Here is a 12,585-nt window from a genome sequence, read left to right as displayed (position 1 = left end):
TATTATAGATGATGCAATATCTCTAACCATTGGATTTCATTATATATTTGTCATTTAAAAATATTTGTCCAAGTTTATGAGAATGGAGCATGTATATCAAATTGGTTTGTTAAATGTTGTCATGAATATCTTGTATTAGAAATCCCCCCTCTTTCAGGCAATGTCTTATGTAATGTTGTATAATATCTTTATTACCTTTTCAAAATCTTTTGGATGATAATTTTAGATTCTCTCTTTTCATTAGGATGTTCAACATGAATGACCTTATACAAAGTTTCCATTTTACTCTTTATTTAGCACTTCTTATTATATTAATAACATGCAAATACAAAAAGCTATGTAATAATATATACATTGTAGACACAAGTGATTGGACACTGACGGCGGATAGATCAGCGAGATTTTATTGGCATCAGTACTTTTTAGGTCCACTACGTGCAGTGATTACTGCAGACACCCTGCTCGGCAAATTGTCCACAAGCTCCAGGACAACAGCAGGCGGTATGTTTTGCCATTCTGCCTTAAGGACAGTGACCAATGGTGACAATGAAGGTCAAGTCGACCTAGAACACACACGTCATTCCAATTTATCCCAGAGGTTCCCAGTAGGGTTACGATCTGGACTCTGAGCTGGCCACTCCATTCAGGTGACCACATTTTCTGTATACCAGCCCAGCATCACCCTGGAAACATGACAGGTGGCATTGTCGCCCGATAAAACATTTGTCATTTCAGTAGAACTGGCACAATGTAGGGAGCACAGAGTTATCGAGAACATCTCTATACTGGTTTTCTCCATTTTATACCTTCACAAACATGTGTCTGCAGCAGGAGCACACCATTCGGCTTAGTCGGGGGTGTCCAATCACTTTTGTCCTCAAAGTGTATTTTCTATGTGTTACCTGCTGCAAATAGATATAAATGTTCACTACAAGAGAAGAATATCATTTATAATTTAAAAAGACAAAAACATTAATTAGCTCTACAATTATCCTTTCCCTAGGAGGTGTCTTTTACTGTTCATTTCTGGTCTCAGTAGAATATTGTAGCATTTGGGGAAAAATATACAGCTCATTACTCCAATGCCTGAAGCCAGAATGGCAAATATCTCTACAGTGACCATGTGTTTCCCCTTACTGCTCAGGTAGGCTGGTATAGCACAGACCCAAACACTGCAGAACACCAGCATGCTGAAGGTGATGTATTTGGCTTCATTAAAGATGTCAGGTAATGTTCTCACCATGAAAGCCAGAATAAAGCTCAGAGCTGCCAGAAACCCTATGTAACCCAACATGAAATAAAAGGCAAGGGCAGAACCCTCATTACATTGGATGATAATCATCCCAGGATAAGTATTCCTGTCATATTCTTGAAAGGGAGGAGAAACTGACAACCAAATACCACTGGTGAGAACTTGGACAGATGAGCAGATGAACACTATAGAATTCGGCAATTTAACACCAAGACATTTTCTCCAGGAGCTTCCAGGTTTAGTGGCTTTGAAAGCAAAGCAAACCATTACAGTCTTGGCCAGGACAGAAGACACGGCAATGGTGAATAGTATTCCAAAGGATATTTGGCGTAGCAAGCAGGTGATGTCCACTGGACGGCCGATGAACAGATGCACACAGAGTAGGCTCAGTTCCAGGGAGATGAGAAGAATGAAGCTTAGGTTTCTATTATTGGCTTTTACTATTGGAGTGTCCCGGAATGAAACAAATATTCCATTTATAAAGATGGATAAGATAACATATAGGACAGATAGTGCAGAAAATGCTATCGCTATCATGTCTGTCTTGTATGATAGAAAGTCTAATATTCTGGGAAGACAAACATCTTTTTCCTCATTAGGCCAATCATCATCAGAGCACTTCTGGCAGTTTTCACTGTCTAAAAAAGTAAGAAAACAATGTTATGATAAGAAATAGTAATAATACTGTACATCTCACTTACCCAATGGTGTCATGAAGTAGCCTTGAGGAATAGTCCACTACAATATTTATCATAAGATTTCTGGCTGTGCTAGTAACTTATACATGAGTGTTAATCATTTGGTAAATCTATAAAGATGTGAATTTGAGATGTGTTAATATAAGTAAATATTACTCAATGGTTCTTGGCGTTACCCGAGGAGCATCCGTAGTAGATAAAGTAAAAAGTGACAGGACCTTTTTTGTAGTTTATAAGATTCTACGCACTGGAGGTGCAATCCAAATTTTGATCCCCTTAAGTAGCCACAATTCCCATGTGCCAAACATGCCTGGAATTTCTGTACTGGAAGTGCCATGGGTTCCACCCTCCAACATGCATGGTCCATGACTGGAAGTACTGCATAAATACTCACATAAAACAATAAAGGTGCTCATCAGTCACCGCAAGCACCACCAGTGTCTATGTAAACATCCAACACCTAGCAGCAGTCCTTTATAGACAGGACACACTCAGTAATGCTGCATGTTGTGTAGTAGTAGGGCAATGACGTCATCGCTAGGTGCCATGGGTTCCACCCTCCAACATGCATGGTCCATGACTGGAAGTACTGCATAAATACTCACATAAGACAATAAAGGAGCTCATCAGTCACCGCAAGCACCACCAGTGTCTATGTAAACATCCAACACCTAGCAGCAGTCCTCTATAGACAGGACACACTCAGTAATGCTGCATGTTGTGTAGTAGTAGGGCAATGACGTCATCGCTAGGTGCCATGGGTACCTATCAATAAATGTTGTATTTCAATTAAATCCAACCATTTCTGTACAATGAGAACATGCTCCTTGCAGCAATATAGACCATGGGAGCAGGGTTATTAGCCACAGACAATATAGTGTGTCATACGTTAGGCGCTGTTCCATGTGAGCCACGGAGTACATGTGCATGTGTCACCTTTCTGATCAATGTGGTGCATACTGTAGTATTAAAATAAGGGATGTATTCATGTGACCGACGGTCCCATAAGCTCCACCTACATCCTGCCCCCTCACTATCCCGACGGTCACATGACCTCCACCTACATCCTGCCCCCTCACTATCCCGACGGTCACATTACTTCCACCTACATCCTGCCCCCTCACTATCCCGACGGTCACATGACCTCCACCTACATCCTGCCCCCTCACTATCCCGACGGTCACATTACTTCCACCTACATCCTGCCCCCTCACTATCCCGACGGTCACATCACCTCCACCTACATCCTGCCCCCTCGCTATCCCGACGGTCACACAACCTCCACCTACATCCTGCCCCCTCACTATCCCGACGGTCACATTACTTCCACCTACATCCTGCCCCCTCACTATCGCGACGGTCACATGACCTCCACCTACATCCTGCCCCCTCACTATCCCGACGGTCACATCACCTCCACCTACATCCTGCCCCCTCACTATCCCGGCGGTCACATTACCTCCACCTCCATCCTGCCCCCTCACTATCCCGACGGTCACATTACCTCCACCTACATCCTGCCCCCTCACTATCCCGACTGTCACATCACCTCCACCTACATCCTGCCCCCTCACTATCCCGACGGTCACATCACCTCCACCTACATCCTGCCCCCTCACTATCCCGGCGGTCACATTACCTCCACCTCCATCCTGCCCCCTCACTATCCCGACGGTCACATTACCTCCACCTCCATCCTGCCCCCTCACTATCCCGACGGTCACATTGCCTCCACCTCCATCCTGCCCCCTCACTATCCCGACGGTCACATGGCCTCCACCTACATCCTGCCCCCTCACTATCCCGACGGTCACAATACCTCCTCCTACATCCTGCCCCCTCACTATCCAGACGGTCACATTACCTCCACCTACATCCTGCCCCCTCACTATCCCAACGGTCACATTACCTCCACCTACATCCTGCCCCCTCACTATCCCGACGGTCACATTACCTCCACCTACATCCTTCCCCCTCACTATCCCGACGGTCAAATGACCTCCACCTATATCCTGCCCCCTCACTATCCCGACAGTCACATGACCTCCACCTACATCCCGCCCCCTCACTATCCCAACGGTCGGCATGCCGACCAACGGGGACTATTCCTACTCGTGGGTGTCCACGACACCAATAGAGTGGAAATAGAACCCGTGGCAACCTCAGGTCGCCACCGAGCCCACAGCGTGGCAAGCGCAGCGATCCCGCAAGGGGCTTGTTGCACTTGCCCCTCCCTGCCAGGATCCCGGCATCGGTATGGTGACCGCCGGTCAGTCATACCACACCCTTAAAATAATACGTTTAATTAGTGCATAAAAATGTATCATGACATGACATGAATGAAGAGAAAAACTAAATCATGAAATAATAATGAAAGAAATTAAAAAAAGATAAAAAACACTTTCAAAGTTATGAGTTCATTTCTTTTTTTTAAAGTATAAATGCAGCAAACGTTTCAGAACTAAAATGACTTTGTGAATGAGTCATAATACTAAATGGTATTTCAAATAGACGGATAATACCCCAAGAGGAATGTGAGAGCAGTGGGTGTTAGTGGAGTGCAGGGTGCCATTATAGCATGTATTAGATCCTTCAACTTCTACCAGGTGAGGTCCAGTCCAGGTATGGTGAAAGTCCAGATAATGCAGGTAAGTTGGTCCATCGCGTTTTGAGACCTTTAGAATCTCTTCTTCAAAGATTGTACTCACCTGTCCGTGTTGTTGTTAGGCGCTGCGATCCGGGCTCCCTCCCTGCCCGGCGCCTAGCAACTAGGGACGCAGAGCGCGCTGAGCCGCCGGGTCCCTAGCAACGCTAGGACGCCGTGCGCACTGAGCCGCCGGGTCCCTAGCAACGCTAGGACGCCGTGCGCGCTGCGCCGCCGGGTCCCTAGCAACGCTAGGACGCCGTGCGCGCCGAGCCGCCGGGACCCTAGCAACGGGGACGCCACAGGCGGACCGCGTTCCCCGTTGCAGGGTGGATTAATTAAGTGTGCACACATGTTCTCTGGTCGTGCAGCAGGGCAGCTGCACGACATTTATTGTAATTAGGCTCTGGACTCTGATTGGAGGACTCCCTGCTAAATGCCTTCTCAGTGCCTCACACAGACGCCGGTGTTAGCTTCCTGCATGCTGCTCATGTTTGGTGAACGTCTGTTCCTGGTCTGCTGTGCCCGGTCCTTCCAATTCTCTGAGTCCTTGAGTCAAGGTGTTTGGTGTCTCATTCCAAGGAGTTCTCCTGGTCCTCATTCTTCCGTGACAGTCGTTAGAGGAGCTCGCTTGGTTTCGTGAGTGGCAGCTCTGCCACGTGTTGCGGCCTAGGCCGCTTTATATTGTTTTCTGATTTTGGAGCATTTGCGGAGGTATCCGCTTCCACAGTCCTCTCCGGTACTCAGCGGTGCCGTGTAGGAGAGTGGACAAGTGGAATATTTTGGTTGTTCTTTTCCCTGGCGGAAATCCGCGCATACTTTAGTTTTAGGTTTGTTAGTAGCCCCTGGCCTTGTTGTTTAGTTAGAGGGCCCCTTGTTATCACCCTGTCTCAGTTCACTCTTTGTCTCTCATTAAGACCTGAGGGGGCATCGGAGTTGGGCAGACGTAATCCGCCCTCCAAACGCGGCTGCCATGGGCTCAAGCAACCATAGTCTCGCAAGAGTGTACTGACAGCACGGGCGAGACAACGGAGATAGGGTGCCAGGGGCTATTCCCATTCCTTTCCCCTTTCCCAGCATTACGTTCTGGTATTCAGGTCCCATCGTATAAGATCACCCCAGACCTGAGTATTAGAATCATAACATTAACACCGGCCAAAACTTAAAAAGAAAAGAAAAAAAAAGAAAAGGGGGATTTGAATTTTTCCCATTCTGTTTTGGTGAGAGTAAAAAACCGGCTTCATAAATCCGGCAGGGTTAGGACCAAATCCCGGTCAGCTTTTAGTTAACCAAATTCAAGAACTAACTCAGATGGTTCAGGACCTTACTCTTCGGGTGAGATCGCAGGAAGATCTTTTGCGAGCCTCCCCGAGTGTGGTCCCAGAACCAAAGATGCATTTACCTGACCGTTTTTCGGGTAACCGAAAAGATTTTTTTAATTTTAAAGAAGCTTGTAAGCTATATTTTCGTTTAAGGCCAGCAGTTCCTGTAGTCTTGGGTCACCCTTGGCTTGCCTTTCATAATCCCACCATTGATTGGCGGTCCGGGGAGATTTCCCTATGGGGTCCTTTTTGTGTTAAGGAATGTATTTCTCATCCAGTCCGGGTTGCAGCAGTCGTCCCAGAGCTTATTCCTGTGGAATATCAGGATTTTGCCGATGTGTTCTCCAAAGGCAATGCAGACATTCTGCCTCCCCATTGGTCCTACGACTGTGCAATTGAGTTAGTACCAGGTGCCACTTTGCCTATGGGGAGATTATATGCCCTGTCCGGGCCAGAAACCACGGCCATGAATAATTACATTCTGGAAAGCCTTAAGAAAGGTTTTATTAGGCCTTCAAAATCTCCGTTGAGTGCAGGATTTTTCTTTGTTGAGAAAAAAGATGGGTCGCTTAGACCATGTATTGATTTTAGGGCTCTGAATAAGATCTCTGTGAAGAACACCTATCCTTTGCCATTAATTTCAGTGCTTTTTGATCAGTTACGCTCCGCCGTGATCTTTTCGAAAATTGATCTTAGAGGAGCTTACAACCTCACCCAAATAAAATCTGGGGATGAGTGGAAGACGGCTTTCAGCACTCAGTCGGGTCACTATGAATACCTGGTGATGCCGTTCGGCCTGTCAAATGCTCCAGTGGTTTTTCAAGACCTCATTAACGATGTTCTCCGTTACTTCCTTGGGAAGTTCATGGTCATTTATCTAGACGACATTTTGATATACTCTGAGTCTATGGAACAACATGTTACCCAGGTGCGTCTGGTTCTTCAAAAATTACGAGAGAATCATTTATATGCTAAGCTTGAGAAGTGTGATTTTCACATCACAGAGGTGTCTTTCTTGGGGTACATTATTTCTCCCCAGGGATTTTTCATGGAACCGAAAAAACTCGAGGCCATCCTTAATTGGGCGCAACCCACTAATTTAAAAGCAATTCAGCGCTTTTTAGGGATTGCTAATTATTATAGGCGGTTCATTCATACTTTTTCTGACCTGGTCGCTCCCATAGTAGCTTTGACTAAAAAAGGAGCGGATCCCTCCAATTGGTCGCATGAAGCTGAGTTAGCCTTCCGGGCCTTGAAGGAGGCCTTTGTCTCGGCTCCTGTCCTCAGACATCCTAATCCGGAGCTTCCCTTTATTGTGAAGGTTGATGCCTCAGAGGTTGGAGTTGGGGCTATCCTTTCTCAGGAAGATCCGGAATCTCAGGAGTTACATCCTTGTGCCTTCATGTCCAGGAAATTCTCGTCCGCTGAATCCAACTATGACGTTGGTAATCGGGAATTACTGGCAGTAAAATGGGCTTTCGAGGAATGGAGACATTGGCTGGAGGGAGCTAGGAATACTATTACTGTTTTAACTGACCATAAGAACCTGCAATATATTGAGTCAGCTAAACGGCTTATTGCTCGGCAGGCATGTTGGGCATTGTTTTTTACTTGTTTCAGGTTTATAATCACCTTCAGGCCTGGTTCCAAGAATACGAAAGCTGATGCCCTGTCACGTTGCTTTCTTCTGGTTCACAATAGCAATCCTGTTACTACCCCCATAGTTCCATCTTCAGTCATCCGGGCAGGCCTCACACAGGATTTATTTACTCAGTTAAACCAGCTTCAACACCAAGCTCCTAGACTTACTCCTGCTGGTCGTCTTTTTGTCCCTGAATTTTTGAGAGGCACTGTTTTAACTGAGTTTCATGACAACAAAGTCTCGGGGCATCCGGGTATCACTAAGACCTTGGAGTTTGTCTCTCGCTCAGTGTGGTAGCCTAGTCTTTCTAAAGACGTTAAGGAATTCATCCATTCCTGTCAGGTTTGTGCACAGCATAAGGTTCCTCGTTCGTTGCCTATCGGGCAACTCATGCATTTAGCCGTTCCTCTCAGGCCATGGTCTCATATTTCTGTGGATTTCGTGGTGGACCTTCCCCTTTCAGCCGGATTGCGAGTCCTTTGGGTGGTAGTGGACCGTTTTAGTAAAATGGCTTATTTCATTGCTCTTCCCTGATTACCCTCTGCTCAAGGGTTGGCAGTTTTGTTCCTCTGCCATGTGTTCAGGCTCCATGGTTTGCCCACTGATGTTGTCTCTGATCGGGGTCCGCAATTCATTGCACGATTCTGGAAACATTTTTGTGCTTCATTGAAGATGAAACTGTCTTTAACATCTGGTTACCATCCACAGTCTAATGAGCAAACCGAACGAGTCAACCAGTCATTAAAACAGTACTTACGCTTGTATTCGGCCAAACTCCAGAATGATTGGTCCGAGTTTCTTCCTTTGGCCGAATTTGCTTATAATAACTCTTGTCATTCCTCCACCAAGGAGTCCCCTTTCTTTTGTCTTTGGTTTTCATCCTAGAGCCAACTCTTTTTCCCATCATTCTCCAGTTTCCTCATTGACCTTAACCTCCCATCTCAGAGCAATTTGGAGAAAAGTGCACCTTGCCCTCAGAAAAGCGGCCTTCCGTGAAAATAAATTTTCTGATAGGCTCCGGCGTTCTTGCACTTTTAAGGTGGGAGATAAGGTATGGTTGTCAACTCGTAACATCAAGCTCCGACAACTGTCGGCTAGACTGGGACCCAAATTTATTGGACCATTTCGTATCATTAAGAAGGTCAACCCCGTTGCTTTTCGGCTACGCTGATCTCTCAGAATTGGAAATACTTTCCACTGTTCCCTGTTGAAACAATATGTTTCTTCCAGGAGATTTCCTCGGAGGACCTCCCAGGGTAGATCTCCAGTGGATGTGCAGGGGCAACAGGAGTTCTTGGTAGTTTTAGATCCTAAAGTGTCCCGGGGCCGGCTTTATTTTTTGGTTCAATGGAAAGGCTATGGTCCGGAGGAAAGATCTTGGGTCCTGGATAAGGATCTACATGCCCCTAAACTCAAGAGTTTATTCTTTCATTAATTTCCTCAGAAACCTCGCTTTAGGGGTTCGTTGACCCCTCCTCAAGGGGGGGTACTGTTAGGCGCCGCGGTCCGGGCTCCCTCCCTGCCTGGCGCCTAGCAACTAGGGACGACGAGCGCGCTGAGCCGCCGGGTCCCTAGCAACGCTAGGACACCGTGCGCTCTGAGCTGCTGGGTCCCTAGCAATGCTAGGACACCGTGCACGCTGAGCCGCCGGGTCCCTAGCAATGCTAGGATGCCGGGCACGCCGAGCCGCCGGGACCCTAGCAACGGGGACGCCATGGGCGGACCGCGTTCCCCGTTGCAGGGTGGATTAATTAAGTGTGCACACATGTTCTCTGTGGTCGTGCAGCAGGGCAGCTGCACGACATTTATTGTAATTAGGCTCTGGACTCTGATTGGAGGACTCCCTGCTAAATGCCTTCTCAGTGCCTCACACAGTCGCCGGTGTTAGCTTCCTGCATGCTGCTCATGTTTGGTGAACGTCTGTTCCTGGTCTGCTGTGCCCGGTCCTTCCAATTCCTCATTCTTCCGTGACAGTCGTTAGAGGAGCTCGCTTGGTTTCGTGAGTGGCGGCTCTGCCACGTGTTGCGGCCTAGGCCGCTTTATATTGTTTTCTGATTTTGGAGCATTTGCGGAGGTATCCGCTTCCACAGTCCTCTCCGGTACTCAGCGGTGCCGTGTAGGAGAGTGGACAAGTGGAGTATTTTGGTTGTTCTTTTCCCTGGCAGAAATCCGTGCATACTTTAGTTTTAGGTTTGTTAGTAGCCCCTGGCCTTGTTGTTTAGTTAGAGGGCCCATTGTTATCACCCTGTCTCAGTTCACTCTTTGTCTCTCATTAAGACCTGAGGGGGCATCGGAGTTGGGCAGACGTAATCCGCCCTTCAAACGCGGCTGCCATGGGCTCAAGCAACCATAGTCTCGCAAGAGTGTACAGACAGCACGGGCGAGACAACGGAGATAGGGTGCCAGGGGCTATTCCCATTCCTTTCCCCTTTCCCAGCATTACGTTCTGGTATTCAGGTCCTGTTAGGGTCTCCTGCCCTGTGCTGCCACGTCGTCATGGCAACCGGGAGACAAGTGCTAGTGGAGTAACCTGAGCGCAGCTGATACTCCGGTTCGGGTCTTTTGCTGTGCAGTGGTTATAGGCTCTGTGCACGGCAGGGGATCCGGTGCTGGTTTTTGTGCTCACAGTCTGTGAGGTCTGAGTGGGGCGTGGACAGCACATGCTTTATAAGGCCTCTTTTCAGGGTAGGCAGATGCTGCTGAATCTTTGTTGGTTAGTCAGTTCATGAAAGTTAGCCAGTACTGTGTAGCTTTGTATTTGTTTGTTGCTTACTGCAAATAGGCCTGGGGATTTGGTATTACACTCTGCCAATCCAGACCTAGCAGTAAGACTGGAGTCAGTCGTTTAGCTTGCTGGGGTTCTGTTACTACTCTGTGAACTTAGCAAGTTTGCGGCTGCATTCTAAGACTTGCCTGTCTAATCCTGTCTCACTGTGCTAGGTGTCAGGGGTCAGTTTAGTTGCAGTAAGCTAAAACCTGTGCACTGCAAGTGAGAATTAAGATTGTGGAGACTCTCCTTGTGTCTATCATTCCATCTCTGACCAAGGAGTTTACTGCCACACCCGTTGGTAACCCTTTAGGGTTTTGCTGTTGCCCTTAGCAACAGCATTTCGGGTTCTTTACGTATTAAAACACAACATCTTGCTTTTTCTATCTGAGCAGTTCTAATACAAGGGAGATACCCAGTTCCTTAGCCTCTGGGCTTCTCTGTTCACTTTGTGTGTATTTTGTTACCCTATCACCTTCTGTGTACGTTATGTCATATTCCCCAGTTTGTCTGTGAGTCCATTTGTTTTGCATAACAGTTCAAACACCAGTACATTCCTGCAGACACTGGAGTGCATAACAGTTCTGACACCAGTACTTTCTTGCAGGCACTGGTGTGCATAACATATTCAGCAGCCCAATACTCCTGTTGAAATTTTGTGGGAATATGGAGCATACCCCTCAAAATACGTTGCAACAGGTGGTCGATCAGGTGCAGGTCCTGACTCGACAATTTAATGATTTGTCCATTAAAATGCACACCTCCCAGGCTGCTGGCGGAGCTCCCGCAGCAGCAGCACCTGCAGGGGTTAAGGAGCCGAAAGTTAATCTCCCGGATCGTTTTTCTGGAGATCGCTCGCAGTTCTTTTGTTTCAAGGAGAGCTGCAAGCTATACTTCCGGCTTAGGCCTCAGTCTTCTGGGTCGGAGATTCAGCGTGTGGGCATAGTGATTTCCTTGCTACAAGGGGACCCACAGGTCTGGGCATATGGGTTGCAGCCTGACTGTCCGTCGCTTAAAAGTGTTGATGCTTTTTTTACGGCACTGGGCATGTTGTATGATGACCCTGACAAGACGGCTTCAGCCGAGGCTCAGATTTCGATCCTTAAGCAAGGGCGAAGGCCAGTTGAGGTTTACTGTACGGAGTTTCGGAGGTTGGCCCATGATACCCAGTGGAATGACCCAGCCCTGAGACACCAGTACCGAAGAGGTCTTTCTAACCAGATAAAGGACCAACTGGTACAATATCCCTTGCCTGATAGCTTGGATCAGCTCATGCAGTTATCCATCCGGGTGGATAGACAGCTGAGAGAGCATAGGCTTGAAAGGGAGACTGAGATTTCCTTCCTTCCCAAGGGAACCTCAGACTCTGAGGAATTTTCTGAGGAGCCTATGCAGATTGGGGCTACCCGCCTCTCCTCGCGTGAGAAGACGCGGAGGAGACAGCAGGGGTTGTGTTTGTACTGTGGGAATAAAGGTCATGTGGTTGTATCATGCCCAGAAAAGCCGGAAAACTTCAGGGCCTGAGGGTGATGGGAAATATCCTGTCAGGCCAGAAGTCAGAATTTCCCAAGAAGACTTTTATCATTCCGGTGACCTTGAAGATCCTCGGTCAAACTGTCAAGACTGAGGCCTTTGTGGACAGTGGGGCCGACGGGGTTTTTATGGACCACCAATTCGCCCTGAAACACTCTGTTCCCATAGTACCCTTGGCATCGGAAATTGAGATTTGTGGGTTAAACGGGGAACCATTATCCCAAGGTAAAATTACCTCTTGCACTAGCCAGATTTCTTTGTTTATTGGAGCCACACACACTGAAAAATTGTCCTTTTATGTGACTGTCTGTACTTTTGCCCCATTGGTGTTGGGGTTACCCTGGTTAAGGGCCCACAATCCTCAATTTGACTGGGTCTCTGGGGAGATTCTTAGTTGGGGTACTGATTGTTTCAGGAGTTGCTTGAGCCTTCCAGTCAGGCTCTCGCAGCTAAGTTTGCCAGGATTGCCAGGGTGTTATGCAGATTTTGCGGACGTGTTCTCCAAAAAAGTTGCAGAGGTACTACCTCCCCATCGCCCCTATGACTGTGCCATTGATTTGTTGCCAAATGCTAAGCTTCCCAAGAGCAGGTTGTACTCCCTGTCACGTCCTGAGACTCAGGCTATGGCAGAGTACATTCAGGAGAACTTGGCTAAGGGATTTATCAGACCTTCACAGTCTCCAGTTGGGTCGGGGTTCTTCTTCGTGGGTAAAAAGGACGGTTCGTT

At 47.5% G+C, this 12,585-nt stretch overlaps 1 protein-coding gene across 1 annotated transcript in view; it reads right to left on the bottom strand.

Moving 5' to 3' along the window:
- Positions 1-302: 302 nt before the first annotated feature.
- Positions 303-12,585, bottom strand: part of LOC135032044 (vomeronasal type-2 receptor 26-like) — a 122,276-nt gene continuing 109,993 nt past the window's right edge. Inside the window, exon 3 of the mRNA XM_063954059.1 lies at positions 303-1,890. Within this exon, the coding sequence (XP_063810129.1) occupies positions 989-1,789 (801 nt within the window). The 5' untranslated portion in view covers positions 1,790-1,890 and the 3' untranslated portion in view covers positions 303-988. The remainder of the gene's footprint in view (positions 1,891-12,585) is intronic.

Source organism: Pseudophryne corroboree, chromosome 1, assembly GCF_028390025.1.
Source record: "Pseudophryne corroboree isolate aPseCor3 chromosome 1, aPseCor3.hap2, whole genome shotgun sequence".
Taxonomy (NCBI): domain Eukaryota; kingdom Metazoa; phylum Chordata; class Amphibia; order Anura; family Myobatrachidae; genus Pseudophryne; species Pseudophryne corroboree.
This window is presented reverse-complemented; position numbering and strand designations above follow the sequence as displayed.